This window comes from Phyllobates terribilis, unplaced genomic scaffold, assembly GCF_046119375.1.
Source record: "Phyllobates terribilis strain yellow unplaced genomic scaffold, ASM4611937v1 Scaffold_4__5_contigs__length_816908805, whole genome shotgun sequence".
Taxonomy (NCBI): Eukaryota; Metazoa; Chordata; class Amphibia; order Anura; family Dendrobatidae; genus Phyllobates; species Phyllobates terribilis.
Genome location: NW_027362764.1, coordinates 362,603,167 through 362,625,170, shown reverse-complemented (window position 1 = coordinate 362,625,170; position 22,004 = coordinate 362,603,167). Strand labels below are relative to the sequence as shown.

At 47.0% G+C, this 22,004-nt stretch overlaps 1 protein-coding gene across 7 annotated transcripts in view; it reads right to left on the bottom strand.

Moving 5' to 3' along the window:
* LOC141265403 (collagen alpha-2(VI) chain-like) overlaps positions 1-22,004 on the bottom strand; it is a 704,763-nt gene that overhangs the window by 127,817 nt on the left and 554,942 nt on the right. For all 7 annotated transcript variants that reach the window (XM_073678446.1, XM_073678444.1, XM_073678445.1 and 4 more), the window contains one exon: positions 19,512-19,574. In XM_073678446.1, coding sequence (XP_073534547.1) covers positions 19,512-19,574 — 63 coding nt within the window. The remainder of the gene's footprint in view (positions 1-19,511; positions 19,575-22,004) is intronic.

The following is a 22,004-nucleotide window of genomic DNA, read 5'->3' as shown; positions in this document are numbered from 1 at the left end:
ATTTGGGTACTGACTCTACTCCCTCACACCAGAAACAGGGAGTCTATCAGGTGGTTCGAGAGTACGAGAGAGTGTTTAGTAAACACCCGCTAGACTTCGGGCGAGTAGAGGGGGTAGAACACCACATCCCCACGGGAGACCATCCTCCCATAAAGGAGAGATACCGACCCGTACCCCCTGCACACTATCAACACGCCAAGGGGATGCTTAGAGACATGAAGGAGGCTGGGGTAATCAGGGACAGCTGTAGCCCCTGGGCAGCTCCACTAGTCTTAGTGAAAAAGAAAGACAACACTATGAGAATGTGTGTAGACTACAGGAAGGTCAACCGTATCACACACAAAGATGCCTACCCGTTACCAAGGATAGAAGAGTCCTTAGCTGCATTAAAATCTGCTAACTTCTTCTCTACTTTGGATCTCACTAGCGGGTACTGGCAGGTTCCTGTAGCAGAGGCGGACCAGGAGAAGACCGCATTCACCACCCCGATGGGTCTCAGTGAATTTAACTGCATGCCGTTCGGGCTCTGCAACGCACCAGGAACCTTCCAACGGTTGATGGAATGCTGTCTGGGACACCAGAACTTCGAGACGGTCCTGTTGTACCTGGACAATGTCATAGTCTATTCCAAGACCTACGAGGACCACCTGAAACACCTGGCGGAAGTGTTTGAAGCTCTGGCAAACTACGGCCTAAAAGTGAAACCCTCCAAGTGTCACCTCCTGAAACCAAAGGTGCAGTACCTGGGACACGTGGTGAGTGCTGACGGAGTGGCTCCCGACCCTGATAAGATCACCGTGATTAAGGACTGGCCAAGACCCTCCAGCATAAAGGAAGTGCGGCAGTTCCTCGGGTTGGTAGGCTACTACCGAAGATTCATTCCCGGTTTCACCAAAATGGCAGCCCCTATGCAGGACCTCCTGATAGGTCAATCTCGGAAAGCCAAAAACCAGAAGCCGCCCTTCAGGTGGGAAAAGCTGGAAGAGGAGTCCTTTTGCCAGCTGAAGATGGCCCTCATGGGGGATGAAATCCTGGCATATCCAGACTACAGCCAGCCCTTTATCCTCCACACGGACGCAAGCAACATCGGGCTAGGAGCCGTACTGTCCCAGATCCAGCAAGGGAAAGAACGGGTAATCGCTTAGGCCAGCCGAAAGCTACGGCCCACGGAGAGGAACCCTGAGAATTATAGCTCATTCAAGCTGGAGTTCCTGGCAGTAGTGTGGGCAGTGACCGAACGTTTCAAGCATTACCTTGCCTCCTCCAAATTCACCGTGTACACGGATAACAACCCGTTGACACACCTGGACACTGCAAGGCTCGGTGCCCTGGAACAGAGATGGATGGCCCGCCTGTCCAACTTTGAATTCACCATCAAATACCGGGCAGGACGCTCAAATGCCAACGCGGATGCCCTGTCTAGAATGCCGAACTTACCGGACGTAGGGGAAGATCCAGAAGATCTGGAAGAAGTTGAGCTCCCTGCGTTCCACCGTCATGGGATTACCCTGTATTCCCACCGTGTGAAGGACAGGCGCTCCGTGACATTCAATCCCTTGCCCCACTACAACTGGGCGGAGACGCAAGACAGTGATCCCGCAGTCCATTTGGTGAAGGAAATGCTGACCCAAGCCGATGCCTGTCTTGACCCAGATGCTCCGGAGGAGACCAAGCAACTGTGGAAGGAGAAAAGTAAGCTGTTCCTCTACAGGGAGAAGCTGTGCCGGAGAATGGTTAACTCGCGAACACATGAGTTGACCTGGCAGGTAGTGGTCCCAAGACGAGACGCGGCTATGGTTCTGGAGGCATACCACAACGGAGCAGGACACTTCGGATGGAAGAAGCTGGAGTTCTTGTTGCGTGAACAGTTCTACTGGGTAGGCATGAGAGGAGCCATCGAGAGGTGGTGCAGAGACTGTGGCCCGTGCCACCTGAGAAGAAAAGACCGTGCCAGCCAGAAGACTCCCCTGCAGCCCATCATCACCAGACAGCCACTGGAACTGGTAGCCCTGGACCATGTGAAACTGGCTCCAAGCAGATCTGGGTATGTCTACGCCCTCACAATCGTAGATCATTACTCCCGGTTCCTGGTGGTGGTCCCGGTCAAGGACTTAACGGCTCAAACAGCAGCTAGAGCCTTCCAGCAGCACTTCTGCCGTCCACACGGGTACCCGGACCAAGTGTTGACAGACCAAGGACCAGCCTTCGAAGCGGAGGTCTTCCAGGAGTTCTGCAACCTGTATGGCTGCAAGAAGATAAGAACAACGCCCTATCACCCTCAAACCAATGGACTCTGCGAGAAGATGAACCAGGTGGTGATAGATCTGCTAAAAACATTGCCCCTGGAAGAACGCAGTCTGTGGCCTGAGAAACTGCCCGATCTGGTGGACCTGTATAACCACATCCCTGTAGGTTCCACCAACTGTACCCCGGCTTACCTAATGAGAGCAAGACCTGGTAAGCTGCCTATTGACCTGGATATGGAAGTCCTGACGCCTGAGGACACCTCGCCAGAGGCAGACTGGGATATAGAACGGCAGCAGCAGTATTGGAAAGTACAGGAGAGCGTCGAGCGAAGTCTGTCTCAAGCTAGAGAAAGGCAAGAGAAGGCTTATAACCAGTATGCTCCCGCTGTTCCCCTGGTACCTGGAGAGCAGGTCTTGAAGAGGAAGAGGCGGCTCCACAAGTTGGACGACCAGTGGGAGAAGGACCCGTACACCGTACTGCCATCAAGCCATGAGAACCCAAAAATCTGCGTAATCAGTAAGGATGGAGGAGAAACCACAGCCATTGTCTCCAGAGACCACCTGAAGAAGTGTCCCGAGCAGCTGCAAAGCCCTGAAGAAGATCAAGAAAACCCTCAACCCGCAGAGGAAAGGGAAGAAATGATAAGTACCGTACTCGGAGACTTCCCCCGGTCTTGGACACAAGTAAACGGCGCTGTCGTGGTACCCGTCCTCACCTTTCTCCAGCCAGCCCCGCAAGTGCCTACAGAGGAACCGGTAGAGCTGGAAGAGCAGCCGGCCCAAGAGGGAGAAGAGTCCACACCAGCAGTACAGGAGGATCAACCCTCTGCTATGAGTGAGCCTGCTGTGCCCCTAGTGAGCCAAAGAGTGCGCAGAAAGCTGCCCAGCTTGCCCATAACACCTCCTACACCCTGTAGTGTAGAACCAGTTAGTGAGCTCCGTAGGTCCACTAGAGTCACTAGAGGTCAGATGCCCGCTCGCTGGAGAATCTAAACCAATGCACTGTAGAGTTGACTGTTTATTGAAAAATGTTTATGGTTTATGTTTGTTGCCTGTTACTAATTATGTTTCTCAGTTACCCTGCAGATTTATTTGGACTAACAGGTTATGGACACTGGATAACCGGAACAGTTTTGTAGATCGTTGCACCTTGGTGCCTCTTGTGAAGACGGTCGCAGAAGAGAAAACCTGTCTGGCGTGGCCTACTTGCGGCCCAAAGTAGTTAGTCTACCCTTGCAGCCACGCCCAAGGACAACGCAAGGGGTTTGCTTTGGACAGGTCCCCTATTCTGTGCTAAGACTTTGCCTTGTTGGGTGACATGGACACCCTCTTTGTTTCATAAACTTCACCTTGGGTGATATGGACACCCGGTCACGGAAACGCCGTGACCTCTACAGACTAAAGTTTCTTGTAAATATGTTATCGTATTATTGTTATACCTTGTATTTATGTTTCTTTAAAAATGTGTTTAGTCCCGGAGTACTAAAATTTACTAGGGGGGAATGCGACACCCCAGGGGTCTGGTTGCCGCAGTAATAGAGATATTATGTCTGAGAGCAAGTGGGAGGTTTCTCTGGTCAGGAGCCCTAAGCATGCAACACTGCCCGCCCAGACCTGGGAGGGGAGGAATCTGCCCTTATAAACTGGGTCTGGGGCGGGATTAGGTTAGTCAGAGCCTGGAGAGGGAAAGGAAGAACTAGGAGCTCTGTAGGAGCAGTAGCATTAGTCCAGGGGCTGGAGCTGAGCAGAGCTCGCCCTGGACAAGGACACTAAAACCGGACACAGGAGTCCGAGGCTGTGGGGACTGATCTACACCCAGCAGCAGAAACCAGCCGGCAGGGGATTCCAGGTCCTCTGGCCATAGAAGCCCGGAGGCTCAGTCACAGAGAAGGGACCAGCGCCGCCATCCAGGAGCGGAGGCTAACAGAAGGCCCCAAGTCACCAGCCATACGGGTGAGCACCACACGGTATACTCAGGGACGTGGGCTACTTGTAACCGGTGACAGCAAGGTAGCCAGGAAGAGTGCAGATAAACGGGGAGGCCTACAACTCCACCTGGCCAGGGGAACTCCTGCTTGCTCGCAGACTGACCAGGCCCCTTATACTAGCCAGTACTCCCGGGAGGGTCTGCCTTGTACCATCAGTAAAGACCCTGAACTGCACCTCACGTCTCTGTGATTCCTTGCCGCTCCAGCACCATTAGCACTGGGACCCTCACACCATCACTCCCATCATCTTCCACATTAGCTGCCCTGAGGCAATACTTCTCCCGTGGGGAGTCATCCCATACTCAGCAGTGCAAACAACATCAGCCTCAGCGGTCTGCAGCGCAGCGGCGGTCCCCACTGACCGCAATCCACGGGTGGCGTAGTCGGACACTTATTACCATACAAATAGACTGCCACTGGTTTGACCACCATGGGCACGGACCGGGTCACCGCCACGGAGAACTACAACCCCCAGCGACCCGGCTCCGGGTATTTCCCCTGCACAGCAGCAGCAGCACAGGCCCAGCGGGCGCGTCAAATACACTTTAAATCCTTTTACAAGGATCTATTGGAGGGCAAGTCTCATGCCAGCAGCCGTGTAATTCCAGCTCCAGTAGCGTCCACTAAAGCTGCTGCAGTTAAAAAGCTTTTCTAAGGATCAAGCTCGGCTGTCCACCGCAAGGCATCCTACCGCCAGTCCCAGCCCCTATGCCTTGGGGTGCCTCCTGATGCTCTTCACTGAGTATCCCGTGGTCCCGAAGCATTTCCTTTGAAAAAATTAAGTGTCCTAACTACAGGTGGTGTAGCTTGCTTAACAGCCGGGATAATCCGCTGACTAGCAGACACTGCTACTAGGCACAAAGTATTTCCTGGGCTAGATGCAGTTAAAAATTTGTAATTAGATACTCTCGTTGGATGCTGAGAAAGCATTCCATAGAGTCTCCTGGCACGCCATATATGATTCTCTTAAAAAGCTTGGGGTAGGGGTCTAGGGGACCCTTTTATAGCCAAAATCACGGCCCTGTATCGCAATACGTCACCTAGGCTGAAGATAAATGGAACTGTAGCACCCTGAGGGCTCGGTTGCTACAGAGGTATTGCACCTCACCCAGAGGTGTGATATCTCACTCTCAGGTAAGGATGGAGTGTGGATCAGGACCCGACACCTGCATGCATTACACCACATTGCCGTGGGGCAGGGCGACCAATATGCCCCTGAGAAGGGCCTGTCCCTGTGGCTGGAGTGGGGGAGGGAACACTGAGGAAGGGGAACCCTGTAGTGCAGGAGCAGGGAGGAAGCAGTTCCTGGGTGCATTGAGAAGGGAGTATAAAAGGTGGGCACCATCTTAGTTCAGTGCAGAGAAGTCTGAGCAGAAGTGACAGGGAGCAGGGGCTCTGCATGAGCTCTGCTCCGGAGGCGGGCCTAGTAACAGAGGCCCAGGCCTGGAAGAGGGAGAAGGAAGGAAGAGGAGCAGAGAAGGCTCCAGGAACAAAGGGATCCCAGGGGTGCGGATGGGCGAGTCGCCACCGCACGCCCGAATCCACCTGCGTGGAGGGGTCAGCCCAAAGGGGGAGACCGGTCCCCGAAACTAGTGGAGGCGGGAAACGACCCTCAGCTAGAAACCAGAGGCTGTGACATTTTATGTGGCGCAGCCCCTCGCTACACCCGCTAGGAAGGCACCACATAGGGTCAGGGAAACTGGCGCCAAGTTTACCAAGAGGAGGCCCGAGGCAGCCGGACATAAGGGTTGGTAAGAAAGGCCAGACAAAGGACACACAAAGGGGGTCCTGTGAAGCGCTCCAAAGTTATCTGGGAGTTGTCTGAGCCCCTCACCTGGTGAGCACAGTACGACGTGGGCAGCCGTTACCTGCAGAAGTGGTCTGGATAATAAGAACTGTGAGTAAAGGCCCTGGACTGCATCACTGACTCTGTTTCGTTACTGCTGCTGCCCTGCACCATCACCCCCATCCTCCGCATACACTGCCCTGTGGCTATACTCCTCCCGTGGGGAGTTATGCTACACTCTGCTGCACCCACAACACCAGCCTCAGCGGTCTGCCCTGCAGCGGTGGTTCACTCTGACCGCAATCCACGGGTGGCGTAGTCGGACGTTTAAACATCAAAACCACATAAATAGTTCCGCCACTGGTTTGACCGCCCTGAGCCACGGAACCGGGTCGCCGCCACGGAGACCACAACCACCAGCATCCACCAAAAAGGGTCCGGCTCTGGGTGTCCCAAGGCCCAGGGGGCGCGTCAGAACATTTTCATCACCTTTCATAATCACCAATGGGACAAGGCAGGGATGTCCTCTGCCCCCGCTCTTATAGATCCCAGTGACGTAGCACCTGCTCTCATCAATTCGCCATAACCCCAATATTAGGTGGATTGAGGTGGGAGGCACCAAGTACAAGTGCTCTCTATTTGCTGATGATGTCCTAGTATATATCACTCAATCACATATATCCATCCATGCTGTTATGGCTGAAATAGAAAACTTTGTTACATGTTCAAATTTTAAAATCAATGCAGCGAAGTCTGAGGCCCTCGATGTCTCCCTCCCCAAATCCATACAGGATTCCATCCAGTCCAACTTTCCCTTTGCCTGGCCGTCACAGGGTATCAAATACTTAGGAATTCCTATTCATAGAGACCTCTATGTTATCTTAATTTTGGGCCCTTTATTGAACAACTCCATACAGACCACGGTTGGCAAGTTAGAACTGTAAGATTCACTACGTGAACCACTGGTGTTTTGTGGAAAAGCACATGTACACTGTGTTCCAAATTATTATGCAAAAAGTGTTTAGGAGTGATAAGGGAAGAATTTGTTTGTTTGTCAGTTAAACTCATTGATGGTGATGTGTGTCAGGGCTCTTTATATCACTGTGAGCAATTGCAGACACCTGTGCTAATTAGTTTGGCAGGTGTGTCCAATGAAAGGCAAGACTAAAGAAGGCTGTCCCACATTATTATGCAGCCTACATTTTCTGCCAAAATGGGAAAGAAAAAGATGTGTTGGCTGCTGAGAAGCAACAAATTGTGGAGTGTTTAGGTCAAGGCATGACTACAATCAACATTGTGCGATGATCAGGATGAAGTGTCTTGGCAATCAAGAAGTATGTAGCTGATTCACAGTACACACGTGTGCGTGCTGATAAGGGCAAATTGAGGACTCTTTCCTACAGGCAATTACGTCAGGTTAAAAGAGCAGCGGCAAAAAAGCCTCGTCATAGCAGCAGACAAGTTTTTGAAGCTGCTGGTGCCTCCAATGTCCCCTGAACAACAAGATGCAGGGTCCTTCAGAGGTTTGCAGCTGTGCATACGCCATCCTGTCGACCTCCTCTATCCACTTCACACAAGCAGAAACGGCTCCAGTGGGCCAAACATTACATGAAGACTGATTTCAAAACTGTTTTGTTCACGGATGAGAGCCGAGCAACGCTCGATGGTCCAGATGGATGGAGTGAAGGATGGCTGGTTGATGGACACCCCACGCAAACACGGCTACAGCGCCAACAAGGAGGAGGTGGAGTAATGTTTTGGGCTGGAATCATGGGGAGAGAGATTTTCGGCCCCTTTAGGATCCCTGAAGGGGTAAAGATGAACTCCATAATGTATGTGGAGTTTCTCAAACAGCACTTCCTGCCATGGTTCAAGAAGAAGAACAGTGTATTCCACAGCAAGATCATTTTCATGCATGATAATGTACCGTCTCATGCTGCACATAAAACATCTGCATCTCTGGCTGATATGGGCATAAAAGGGGACAAACTTATGGTGTGACCCCCATGCTCCCCTGACCTCTACCCCATTCAGAACCTCTGGAGCATCATCAAAAGGAGTGTCTATGATGGCGGGAGGCAGTTCACATCTAAGCAACAGCTCTGGGAGGGTATTCTGTCCTCATGCAAAACAATTGAAGCAGAAACCATCCAAAACCTGACAAATTCAATGGACGAGAGAGTTCAGAAGCTCCTTTCGAACAAGGGGTCCTATGTGCAAATGTAACATCACCTAGAATAAAGTTTTGAGTTGAAAACTGTTTGATTTCAGTTTCTAATAACCTGCTAATGCTTATAATTTCAAAAATGACCATTTTTTTGGTCTTTATTAAAATGAAAAGGTTGATCGAAGAGTGTGGGGGATCTAAAAGTGTGGCAACCCAGTAGTCAGGATTACTTCGAATTCTGACAATATGAGGGTCATGTTGCAGGTAGTGCAGCAAGAAGGCACTTATGTGTCTTGCGCATCTCGGAGCCCCAAAATTATTTTCGGGCTAGATGCAGCTAAAAATTATTAGTAATTTTAAATCTGGTGGAGCCTAGTATAGATGGCCTAATAGAATCAGTACTGCACACTGCTACAAAGCCCAAATTATTTTCCAGCCAAGATACAGATAAACATGATTAGTAATTTGAAAGCTTAAAACGGTTGGTGAGGTGATTTTAACCAATCATCAAGCTTTTACTCTCCCCAGGATGACACTGGGGTTGAAAAGTCGTTTCGGATCCATGATTTGTTCATCTTTATGAACGTGAGTCTGTCTACATTATCAGTGGAGAGCCGCGTGCGCTTATCTGTCAGCACACCACCAGCAGCGCTGAACACACGTTCAGACAGAACGCTGGCTGCGGGGCATTACAAGATCTCCAATGCGTAAGTTGCTAGCTCCGGCCATTTATCCAGATTGGAAGCCCAAAAAGAGCAAGAGTCCAGTGACACAGTCATGGCTTCGATGTTCATTTGGAGATACTCCTGTACCATCGTCTCTAGGCATTGACTATGTGTCAGACTTCTTGTCTCCTGTGGCCTTGCAAAGGATGGGCTAAAAAAGTGGTGAAGTGATTCCGCAAAATTGATGTTACCAGCAGATACTGTGTTTCTGTTACGGTTTGAGTGCTGAACACTCGACGGTCCCACAGTTGGCAAGTTGGAACTGTGAGATTCATTACGTGCACCACTGGTGTTTTGTGGAAAAGCACATGCAAGATTCTGCAACAGTCTCTGCTGATACTCCTGCATGCGTGCATCCCTTTCTATGGCAGGAATAATTTCTGCAAATTTACTTTTGTACCGGGGATCTAACAGTGTGGCAACCCAGTAGTCAGGATTATTTCTAATTCTCACAATTCGAGGGTCATGTTGCAGGTAGTGCAGAAAGAAGGCACTCATGTGTCTTGCGCATACAGGAGCACCAAGTCGCTGTTGTGTTGGTGGCGAGGTAACAATCATGCTTCCTTCCTCTGTCCTCTCCCCCCAACCTCGCACAACAGAAATGTGATCAAGGTCTCCCTCATCTGATGAGTCTTCCATCAGTTCATCCTCCACTTCTTCCTGGGCTCCTGCACCTTCCTCACTAGTTTGGCTGCTACCATACGCCCTGGTAAAACCATCTCCCCCACCCTCACATGCCTGCCGCCTTGGTGCTGCCGACCGTCTGGACCTTGCAGATGTTAGCCCTTCCGCATACAACTCCTCCTCCTCTACTTCCTCCACCTCCTCTTGTGCCACCACCTGACTCCGAATTCTGTTTAACATGTGCTCCAGCATGTAAATCACCGGAATAGTCATGCTAATAATGGCATCGTCAGCACTAAACATCTTCGTCGCCATTTCAAAACTGTGCAGAAGGGTGCATAGGTCCCTGATCTGAGACCACTCCTCCAGCGTGATTTGGCCCACCTCTGGATCTCGTTGGCCCAGGCTATACGTCAGAACGTATTGCACCAGGGCTTGTCGGTGCTGCCACAGTCGCTGCAACATGTGCAGAGTTGAATTCCACCAGGTAGGCACATCACATTTTAGCCGGTGAAGTGGCAGGCCCAACGACTTCTGTAGAGATGTAAGTCGGTGAGCTGCGGGATGCGAACGGCGGAAGTGAGCACACAGCAACCGTGCACTCTGCAGAAGGCCATCTAGTCCGGGATAGTGGGCTAAAAATTGCTGGACAGCCAGGTTCAACACGTGAGCCATATAAGGCACGTGTGTGACATTGCCCCGGCGAAGGGCCGCACCCAGGTTTGCAGCATTGTTGCACACGGCCTTCCCTGGTTTCATGTCCAGTGGAGACAACCATTCATGAAATTGGTTCTCCAGAGCTGACCACAACTCCTCAGCTGTGTGACTCACATTTCCCAGACATTTCAAAGTAAAAAAAGCCTGATGCCATTGAGCCCTGCTGCCAGCATAGTAAGGAGGTGTGCAGGATCCCTTCTGCGCAGTTAGAAAGCTTGTGGCATGACCAGACAGGCTTTGGGTGTAGGTGGAGGACCGAGAGGAGGTTGAGGAGGCAGAAGCAGTGGAGGAACTTTGACATAAAGAGGATTGACGCACAACTCGTGGGGACGGCAAGACTTGGACAGCAGCCCCTTGTCCTGCTGTCACCATAGTTACCCAGTGCCCAGTCAGCGACATGTAACGCCCCTGTCCATGCCTACTCGTCCAAGCGTCTGTGGTGAAATGCACCCTGTCACACACACAGTTTCTCAAAGAAGCGGTGATGTTGTGTGCGACATGCTGGTGGAGCACAGGCATACCTTTCTTTGAGAAGTAGTGCCGACTGGGCATCTGGTACTGGGGCACTGCGACGGACATAAGGTCTCGAAAATCCTCTGTGTCCACCAGGCGGAAAGGAAGCATTTCTGTAGCCAAGAGCTTGCAGATGGTGAAATTCAACCTCTTAGCTTTGTCATGGCTAGGAGGAAATGGTCTTTTACTTGTCCACATCTGAGGGACCGAGGGCTGGCTATTGTGCTTAGACGGGGTTGATAAGGGTGTCCCCGGCAAACTGCCGGTCTGTGAGGAAGATGCAGGCGGACATGTTAGGTTGCCTTGATCCAAAGGTGGTGCTATCGATGTCGGACAGCGCTCAACACCAGCTGGTGTTACCACCTCCAAAGAAAATGATGACCTGCCAATCACGCTGGCTGTTGCAGGTAAAGAGGTGGCAGGTCTGCGTCCCAAAACAGGTGTGACTGCTGTCCCCCCCAGTCACAGAGGATGAAGAGGCCGCGGATGCACGAGATGTGGCAGACGGTGGTTGGCCCGGCCGGCTAGGCCGCATTGTAGCACAGTGAGCTTCCCATTGCAACTTATGCTTCATGTCCATGTGCCGGTTCATGCATGAAGTACTCAAACTATGTATTTTTTGGCCTCTACTTAGCTTTTGCTGACAAATGTTACAGATAACACGAGTTGGGTCATCTTTATCGATCTGAAAAAATGCCCAGGCTATGCAAGGCTTAGCACCCATGCGACCTGAAGAGCCACCACGACTTGTGGTGAGAGGCAGAGTTGTGTTTGAGGATGCAGTTGTTGACGTGCTTCCAGTACTACGTCTCCGTCCAGGAAGGCGCAACCTGACCTCGTCGTCACTAGCATTCTCCTCCACCTCCTCTGCTGACCTCATCTCTTGGCTGACTGTGGGTTGACAGTAAGTGGGATCTCCAACCTCATCATCATCACCCTGTGTGTTATCACACCAGTTGTCCTCAGAGCCAACCTGTTCCTGCCCTGACAAAAAACTAAAGTTGTCGCTCCAATCAGGTATTTGAGCCTCATCATAGTCTTCCTCATTGTCTCCACCAACAGGAGTTACAGTTTGGGAACGAGGGTCTACATTATGGTCAGAACCTTCTGCGTCTGGTCCTGGATCCGACTCATAAAGATTCTGGGCATCAGTGCAGATCATTTCCTCGTCTGGATTCACAGAAGCGCTGGAGCCAACCTCTGATTCCCAGGCTATAGTATGAGTAAACAGCTCTGCAGACTCAACCATCTGTTCTACCTCATACTCAGATGGGCAGCTGGAGATTTGGGAGCTGTGAGGAAGCAAGAGCGATTGGGGTGACACCTCTGAGGACTGGAGTATTTGTGATGTTGAAGTTAATGTGGAGGAGAGCCCACTTAAAGGAACACTTGATATCCGTTGAAGCACCTGCTGTTTTTGTGCCTCATCTGGAATTTGTAGCGATTGGTGTGGCCGTAAGAAAGGGATCTTATCACATTGTCCGCTAAAAGAAGTAGACATTTTAGTTTGGCTGGAAGATGGTCTTTCTTCTGCAGATGTTACTGTTGCTTTAACACCTACCCCACGGACACAACCTTTTTTCCCCTTCCCAACACGCCTATTCCCCTTTCCACCAGCAGCAGGCCTTTTTCCACTCATTTTGGTGGTTAACTAATTCACAACTCAGGAGCTGTTTGCACAAAAAAACAATGGATGGGAACCGAGCAGAGCTGAGTGGCCAAACTGTGGTATTAGGCCAAAACTATTGGCTGGGTTAGATGCAGAAAAAAAATTATATTCAATTTGCAACCTGATGGAGGTCAGTATAGATGGACTAATAGACCAAGTCACACACACTGCTAGAAGCCCAAATATTTTTTCAGAGCTATATGCAGAAAAAAATTATATTGAATTTGCAACCTGATGGAGGTCAGTATAGATGGACTAATAGACCAAGTCCCACACACTGCTAGAAGCCCAAATATTTTTTCAGAGCTAGATGCAGATAAAAAATATTTTTAATTTGCAACCTGATGGAGGTCAGTATAGATGGACTAATAGACCAAGTCACACACACTGCTAGAAGCCCAAATATTTTTCCAGAGCTAGATGCAGAAAAAAATTATATTGAATTTGCAACCTGATGGAGGTCAGTATTGATGGACTAATAGAATGATGCTATGCCCAAAAGGTTTTACTTCACTAGGTGCAGTAAAAAAATTGGTATTCTATACACAGGTGGTGTAGCTTGCAACACAGATAGGCTACTCCACTGACTAACACTCTGCAATAGGCCAAAAAGGATTAGCTTTGCTAGATTTAGCCAAATGCTGTGAAAAAAAAACTTGCACAGACCTGCCTGGCAAAAACTGATAGGAACTGATGTAACTTAGTCCTGAAAAGGACTGCAATTACAATTAGTCTTTACTCCCAACCTATCTATTTAAGAGCACAGACCTGCCTGATAAAAGTCGTAGGAAATGCTGTAACCTAGTCCTTAAAGGGACTGCAATCACAACTATTCCCTACTCCCAAGCTATCTGTAGATTTGTGCGAAAATTGGCTTGAAATTAACAAGGTATAGCGCACACAGCAACAGCGGTGCCGTCTAACACGCAGCTGCAGCAGTGAGAAAATGGTGGCGACGGGGAAAATGGCTGGGTCTTATGGGGCAAGGACATGTGACATACACTGCCAATGACACATGCCCTTGCTTGTGTGAAAAAAAGCACTTCGCTCCGTGTGTGCGCTGCTGATAGGCTGACAGATTGCACCTCCCCACTGTAAATGCGGGAAAGAGAAAAAAAAAATGGAGATCTTCATTATTCCTGCAGAGATCCATCCCCTGCCCCTCCCCCCGCCCCGCTGTACACTCAAACTGCGTATTAACATTAATTTTCATGATTACTGAGAAAAAATCCAGTTATGATTTTGGTGCATGAACAGTTATCGAACATAACCTCGAACAGCCGAATTTTTTTCAAATCGTTCGTGTTCGCCGAACGGCTCGAACACCGCCCAAAACAGCTCGAATTTGAGATTGGCGAACAGTTCGAGTCGAACAACGCTCATCTCTAGACATCATATCTCTCTCCTCTGTTATATCATGTCAGAAGAGAGAGAGATTATTTTAATAGCGGACACAATTTTTTTTGCGTGATCGCCTTTATTCATTGAATAACGGTGATCATGTGATCTGGGGCCAGAAATACTGGCCCTGATCGTGTTCTCCGGGGTCTCAGATTTTCGGACTCTGGGGGGCGCTAGGGGAATAAGGCCCCTTAGTGGCCATTTTAATGTATCGGCTGTCATTAAGTGGTTCATAATCACCCTCTATTTCCCATCACTGAGCCAGTTGTTAACGTAATTACACATTTTTCTCCATAGTCCAATTGTTCTCATTTATGTACCAACCTTTCATTTGGCACTGTATCAAATGTCTTTGAAAAGTCCAGATATAGAACATCCATAATTATTAAAAATTAATATTGATGACAATTCTTTTAAAGAGGTTTCCTGGGACTTAAGTATCTGTTTTTTCAGACAGGCACAGAAACCTAGTCTGCTGCATTTCTGTGACTAGTTTAACAAATATACACTTTCAGAAAATAAAGACCAATAGAGTACAGCTTCACTCGGTTCCTGTCATTGCCATCTATGACCCCATTTTTAGGAGGATTTAGGTGGAACCCTGGAACACTACAGAGACAGTTTGAACAAGGAAATCTCTTTTCCCTGTATGAGTCATCTCCCTCTCCAACTCCTAACCCAGCTACTCCACTCCTCCCCCCTGCCAGGGATTTTACAGTGATGTAGAATTGTATTTCTAATGATGACTCATGTAGGGAAAAGAGACTTCCTGTTTCTACATAAAGCTTAGAAGGATTCAGCTAGTCTGTTTTTAATCACATGATGTCATGAACCTAATGGAAAAGAGAATTGACTGGGTAAAAAGGCTAAATGAACAATTGTACGTACACAGTTCTCTAATATGATGACTGCAATATGTTAAAAGAATAAAAATTTTGATGGAAGTGCTTCTTTAAAGGGAATCTGTCACCAGATTCTTACTATATAATCTGAGAGCAGCATGATATAGTGGCTGAGACTCAGATTCCAGTGATGTGTCACTTGCTGGTTTGCATGCTGTCATTTTGATACAATCACTGTTTTATCTGCTACAGATCTAACAGTTATGTGAATGTGGAGTCCTGTATAACCCCACCTCCACCACTCGTTAGCAGCTTTCTGTGTACACTATACAATGACAAAGCTGCTAATCTGTGGTGCAATCTGGGTTACAGAGAGCAGTTGATTAGGAGGCACAAGATACCTAGTCCTATAGTGGTAATCTCCTGCTGATAAAACACTTATTTTATTGAAACAGCAAAAGACAGCCCAGTAAGTGAATCAGGGTCTCTGTTTATATATCATGCTGCTCTCAGATTACCATTGAAGCTGAAGAAATAGCAAGTTCCCCAGCTGCTTTATCATGGTTCTCAACATAGCCTTTGTAGCCATTCTTTTCCAGAATATCTACAATGTTCATGACCAGGTCTGTATCTTCTGTGCTGTACCATATAGATAACTGATAGGAGCACATACTTAATGAAGTGACACAATTTCCATGTGCTATACATTTCTTGAAGATATTCCATACAAATCATCAGCATACTTCAGATAAATAGTCCCAACAACGAAACATACATATTCAATGCCATGCAATGGTTCTATCAGAAGATAAGGGTTACATCACATGGCCGCCCCTCTCAGCTCCTCTATTACTTTTCCCAGCTTCATTCCAGAAGATCTCAAGGACTCATTTTTCCTTCAGCTCAACCCGGGCTTCTTTCAACTGGTTGTTTAACTGCACATAAGAGCGGTTCTGAATGTACTGCCTCTCACCATGGCTGAAGGGCTCCTGAGGGGGTATCAGCGAATCATCACTAAGGTCACAAACAAACACCGGATTGGATGGTACTGCACCACAAACATCTTCTAGTATGTCATCTACACTGGGAGGCTCAGGACGAGAGGGAAGTACAATGCGCTTCTTTGCTCTTGATGTCATTCTGATATTAGTTCATAGACAAATCATTTCTCCTCTTACTCCGACATGCTCTTCGTCAGTCACTCACAAGTTCTACTCTCCATTCACAACTTTCAGATTAAGTAGCAAAAAACAGCTAAAATATTTCCTTTAACCATTTGCAAGAAAATCCAGCACTAGTCTAAGACCCACTTAAAGGGTTTGTCTCACCCTTTCTTATAATCCGGTCTGATTGGAGGTTTTACTATTGCAACTACTAGAGGGAGAAGAGGCTTGTAGCATAGTCAATGAAAGCAAGAGGTGGGTACACAGGAGTGGCACTACGGTATTGGAGGATTTAGCAGGTCGCGTAGTCAGAATGGAAGCCAGAGGTCGGTACACAGGAGACAGCGGTATGATATGAAGGAGGAGGATCGGGAGCAGCAGCAGCAGGTGAGAGCTAGACTAGAGGCTAAGAGCTCAATAATCTCACAAGGAAGGAGGTACAAAGCCAGGTTTATTTAGAGTGTTCAATCAGCAAATCACAGGATGAAGACAAAGAATAAACAGGGAGGAGCCACACTGGAACAACATAGGTAGTGGATTAGCAGGGAACTGTCCACAGAGCTGAATAGCTCAAGTGGAAGAGCTTCTGCTTGGTGGACAGGAGTTGCCAGGCTCCAGGATGGCCTCTGGACACCTCAGGAGCTGGCTTCCCTAGATGCCTCTGATGAAAGGCTCTTCTATGCCTTGGTGCTTGAGCTTTGCACTCCATCTCCCATGAATTCTCTTCCAGTCAGTAACCCTTACATTGCACCAGATATTGTAATGTCCCTCTAAATCTTCTAGAGTCAAGAATTTTATCAACTTTTATCAACCACATACTTTTCTTCACTTTGAACTTTTTCAGATGGAGGAGGTAGATCAGTTCTTCCTGTAAAAGGAATCTCACTGAATGGTTTGAGCAGGATACATTGAATATTGGATGAATTTTCAGGGTGTTAGGAAGTTTTAAATGGAAGGCAAATTGGTTATTTTGTCTGTAAATTTGAAATGGTCCTATGAATTTTTTACCCAATTTAGCAGATGGTACGTGCATCTTCAGATTTTTATTAGACAGCCAATCCTTGTCACCAACCTGAAGGGTAGGAGGCACGCTGCAATGTTTACGTGTTGCTTCTTTATAATCTTCTTGGGCCTATTGTAACATCTCTATTAGTTCTTTCTGGGATTCCTGCAGCTGTGTAAGCCTGTCAGTAACTGCAGGAATAACAACCATAGAGTGGGTGAGAGGTTGTTCTCCATATCTCCACCCCAGGTCTGGGATTTAATTAGATGGCCTGCTGGGGCATTCAGTGTTCAGTATATCTGGAGAGTAACTCCAGAGAGGTGGTGTTGTGCTAACCTGAACGGTTTGTTTGGTAAACCCTGAGCGGGTGGATTCCCGCTACCACAAGGTAGCTTTGTGTTACCACTTTGTTTTGCTTTCCTGTTTTGCCCAAAGAGCCATGTTTATTTTGATGGACTCTATATTGGTGTATGCAGCAAGCTAATTAACTAATAAGAAATTTAAAGAGACAGCATTTCTGTGTCTAGCTCCATGTGCAGCCGAGTGAGCCGATCTACCACAGGTGGCGTTTCGAATGATGGCAACATTCCAGGAATGTGTAGCAGCTATGGACAAACTGCATGTCCTAGGTAAAGTCAGCTATAAGCAAGGAATCGAGGACAGCATGGAGGACTTGATTAAGCACCCTGTGAAAGCCCAGCAGGAGACAAATAAGCTGCTTATTCAACGGATCTACCAACAGCAGCAGCAAGACCAGCTCTAACAGCAGCAGATGGAGTTGCTCGCAGAGGTGGTTTTGTCCCCACCCCCGCCCAACTCTAGGTGATGACTCCTATGTCTGGAAGGCGGTAAGTTGAGATCAATGATTAAGACGCACTGCTTTGCGTCGAAACGCGTATGTTTTTAATGTCTGGACTGTGACTTAAATCGATTTTATACTGTTTGAAGCTATGAAATAAATGAAGAATGGATATTTTTATGGGCTTATCGCGCTGGACTTATTCCTTTCTAAGTTCTGAAAACTTGCCACACAGCAGGATCTGTGCACTCCAGGAGGTGGTGAGCAGACATTAAACTTTTTTGTAGATACGGCATTGGTTAAGAAATCCTTGGTAATGATGGCGATCCCCACTGAACTTTGCACGCAGCGGCATGCTTGCTTTTTACTCTGAGCCCGAGTTGCGCAAATCCAGAAGTTGCCTTTGTAACGAGATTACTTCTTTTTGTTGATCTAGTACCAGTTTTTGCAACGTAAAAAAGTTTTCTTGGTAGGATGACGTAAAAATCTTGAAGTTTTGCAACTTGTTGCCTGAAGGTGGTTACAGTGACTCCATTTTGAGTGACTTTATTCTGTTAAGATCCAGTCTTGATTAGAGGTTTTACTATTGCAACCACTAAGGGGAGCAGAGACTGGTAGTGTAGCCAATGGAAGCCAGAAATCGGTACACAGGAGTGGCAGCACGGTATTGGAGGATTTAGCAAGTCACATAGTCAGTAGGGAAGCCAGAAGTTGGTACACAGGAGTATGGTATGGAGCAGTAGCAGGTGAGAGAGCTAGACTAGAGGCTGGGAGGTCTAACCTCACAAGGAAGTAAGTGCCAGGCCAGGTTTATATAGGATCTTCAATCAGGAAATCACAGGATAAAGCCAATCAGGAGCAACACAGAGTGGATCCACTCAGGAACAACATAGGTACTGATATCTGGATTAGCATGGAACTGTCCAGAGAGCTGAATTATGGAAGTGGAAGAGATTTTGCCTGGTGCACAGGAGTTGCCAGGTTTGAATCCTGACACTTTCTTTTCAGAAGCGCACTGTATACCAATCTCTTAAATCACCCCCACAGTTTCTTGCTTGCAGTGGTGCGAGCTCCTGCTTGATTGGCAGTTTGAACCATCTGTATTGTGGTGCTTTTGTTCCGAACGACGCTCTTTGATACCGTTATAAGAACCAACGTTAGAGACTGAAGCTGGCCATAATTGAGAACTAACATTATGCACCAACGATCTTAGGCTACGTTCCCACGATGACCTTTTTGGTGACTTTTTGATGTTGCAGATTTTCTACAGCATTTCTGCACTGATTTCGTAAGATAGCTTTTTTTTTTTTCAACAAAATCTACATCAAAAACTCACCGAAAGCTCATTATGGGAAGGTAGCCTTAGCCATCTTCAGTTGAGCACTTACAAGAACAACAGAAAAGAGCTTGAAAGCACTTCACATATTTGGTCACTGCTGCTAGACTGCAGCAATATAGGTTTACGTAACTGATAAGCTGCAAACAAAACATAAAAGTATGATTTTTAAATTGGTACATTACCATTAGTAAATTAGAGTTTCTCTTGTTTTTATAAGCACTTCCCAATGATAGTCCCATATTAAAAGATGAGTATCTCTTTAATACTAAGCAAAGGTAGTGTTTCACTTTAACGGTTGACTGCAGAACTTGGCAGACTTTACACTTTGGCACTAATAAACATTTATAATTGTTGTGATGAAGAATGAAAATTGTTACAGAATAATACTGTAAGTGGCTGGGATTATTCAATAAAAGTCTCTATTTGTAAATTAGAGGCCGTTGCATTTTCTAGAATGGTAGTTCTGCTTTATATTTCCTAAGTACATTGTTAGGAAATTAAGATACAGATAAATAATAGGAATACTCACAGAAAATCCAGATGCGCCAGTGGGACCACGTTCTCCTGGTATTCCATTAGGTCCATATTCTCCCTATACAGATAAAGGGAGTTTTTTCAATAAAGTAATTTATAATATATAAAATGACCATGGCAACAAAGGAAAGCAATAATGGCTAAAATCAAATATGTTGCAACATTTTAATAGTTTTTAAACACAATTGAGACAGTGAAAAGTATTTCAACTACAGTACCAGTCAAAAATTTGGACACACATGTTCATGCAATTGTTTTCCTTGGTCTTACTGGAATGTGCACATTGTAGATTCAGGTTTACTGCAGCAAGTCAACAAATACATATGGAAACACACACAAGTGAAAAACCAGAATGTGTGTTAAACCTTTGATCCCTCAAAGCATCCCCCTTTTACTCGGATGACAACTTTACACACCTTTAGCATTCCTTCAAGGAGCTTCATCAGGTAGTCATCTAGAAAGTCTTCAAATGAACAGGTGTGCCTCATCAAGGGTTAATGTGGGGTGTCGTGAGCCTTCAGAAAGTATTTGTGACTATCAGGTGTGTTTTGCAAAGGTGTTGGCGCACAGTTCTGTATAGTGCTGAGATTTTTTCCACAATATATGGCAAGAACTACTCAACTAAGTAAAAAGAAACGATAGTCCATCATTAGTTCAACATATAAAAGTCGATCAATCTGGAAAATTGCTAGAACCTTGAAAGTATCCTCAAGCGCAGTCATGAAAATTATCAATCACTATGATAAAACTGGCTGTCATGAGAACTGTAAAAAGAAAGAAAGAGCAACAATTAGCAGTGCTGCAGAGGATCAGTTCATCAAAGTTGCCAGCTTATGAAACTGTAAATTGACAGCTCATCAGATAACAGCCCTAATAAATTGTGCACAGTTATCAAGTAGTAGACATCTCAAATTCAACTGTACAGAGGAGTGTGCTATGAAAAGCAGGCCCTTATGGTCAAATAGCTGCAAAGAAGTCACTACTGAGGACTGCAAACAAAAGACTAGGTTGGGCCAAGCAACTCAAGGACTGGGTATTAGATCAATAGAAACTTGTATTGTGATCTAATGAGACACATTTTCAGATTTTAGGAGGCACAAAAGATGAGCTAATGGTTTCTACATTTATGGTACACACTGTTAAGCATGGAGGAGGAGGTGAAATGTTTTCCTGGTGACCCTATTGGTGTTTATTTTTTCCAAATTCAAGGCACACTTACCCAACATGGCTACCACAGCATTCTGCAACAACATGCCTTTCTATCTTGTTTGAACTTCGTTGGACCATCATTTATGTTGCAACAGGACAATGATCCAAAACACACCTTCGGGCTATGTTAGGCCTCAGATGTCCATGTTTCACACACGTGTTTTGTTTTTGCTTCACGGATACTACATGAATCTCATAATCGATACAGCTATTTACATGATCATATTTTTTCACAAACCGTGTGTTCGTACAAAACACATGGAGAAATGTATTTTTATCCGGCAGCACGGATGTGGAGGACCAATACAAATCTGTGGGTTCCGTAAAAAACATGTACAGCACACGGATGGCATCAGTGTATAATTCTTGCGCTGCCTGTATTTAACATTGCAAAGTATAGGAGAAGCTTTGCATTTATTTATTTCATTATTTATCTATCCATGAAAAACACTGATCGCACCCTGATGGTAAAAATGGATACACGGACCGAAGACTGATAACACTATGATCCAAAAGTGACTTGGATTGCTCCCAATTGCTGGGAGTCATCCTGTATAAAAGATTCCCTCCCCTTAAGGAGTCGCCGAAGCAATAATATTCAGTAGTGTGTAGTTTCCCCTACTAGTTAGATGAGAGGTCCCCTGGTCCCGATGTGGCCAGTGTCCTGAACTTGTATCCCTGGTCCCGGTGTGGCCAGTGTCCTGAACCTGAATCCCTGGCCTGGTGCTGCCAGGTTCTGAACCCAAATGCCTGGTCCCGCTGCGGCCAGTGTCCTTAACCCGAATCCCTGGCCGCGATGCGTCCAGTGTCTGAATGTTGCCCGCTGGTCCTAGGGCGATCAGTCCTGAATCTGAAGTCCCTGGTAAGGTGCCCACGCAAGGTACTCATGGATGAGCTGTTGCTTCCACTCGCTTTGGCACCCTACAGACAAAGTGTGTTCAAGTCCTGGTGCGCTGCTGTGTATGTGGTGTCTCCCACTTGTCCTGTAGGCATCTTCTGACTCCAGGAATCCATCTTCTGGGACCAGGGCAGTAATCAATTCAGAGGACACAGGGTTCATAAAAACAACCAGAACTTTTTTTCTTGGTAACTGGCAGTATTTACAGGTCGGTATAAAGGATAAGGACCAACAGGTTGTCATCTTTCCCACAGGTACTGGATACAACTTCAGCTCTGGTTCCAGATCTAGGTGAAGCATCTCTGCTGCTTTCTTATCTAGCCCTAGAGATTATTAAGCACCAATGACAGTATAGCTAGATCCCATTTCACTCCGCCTCTG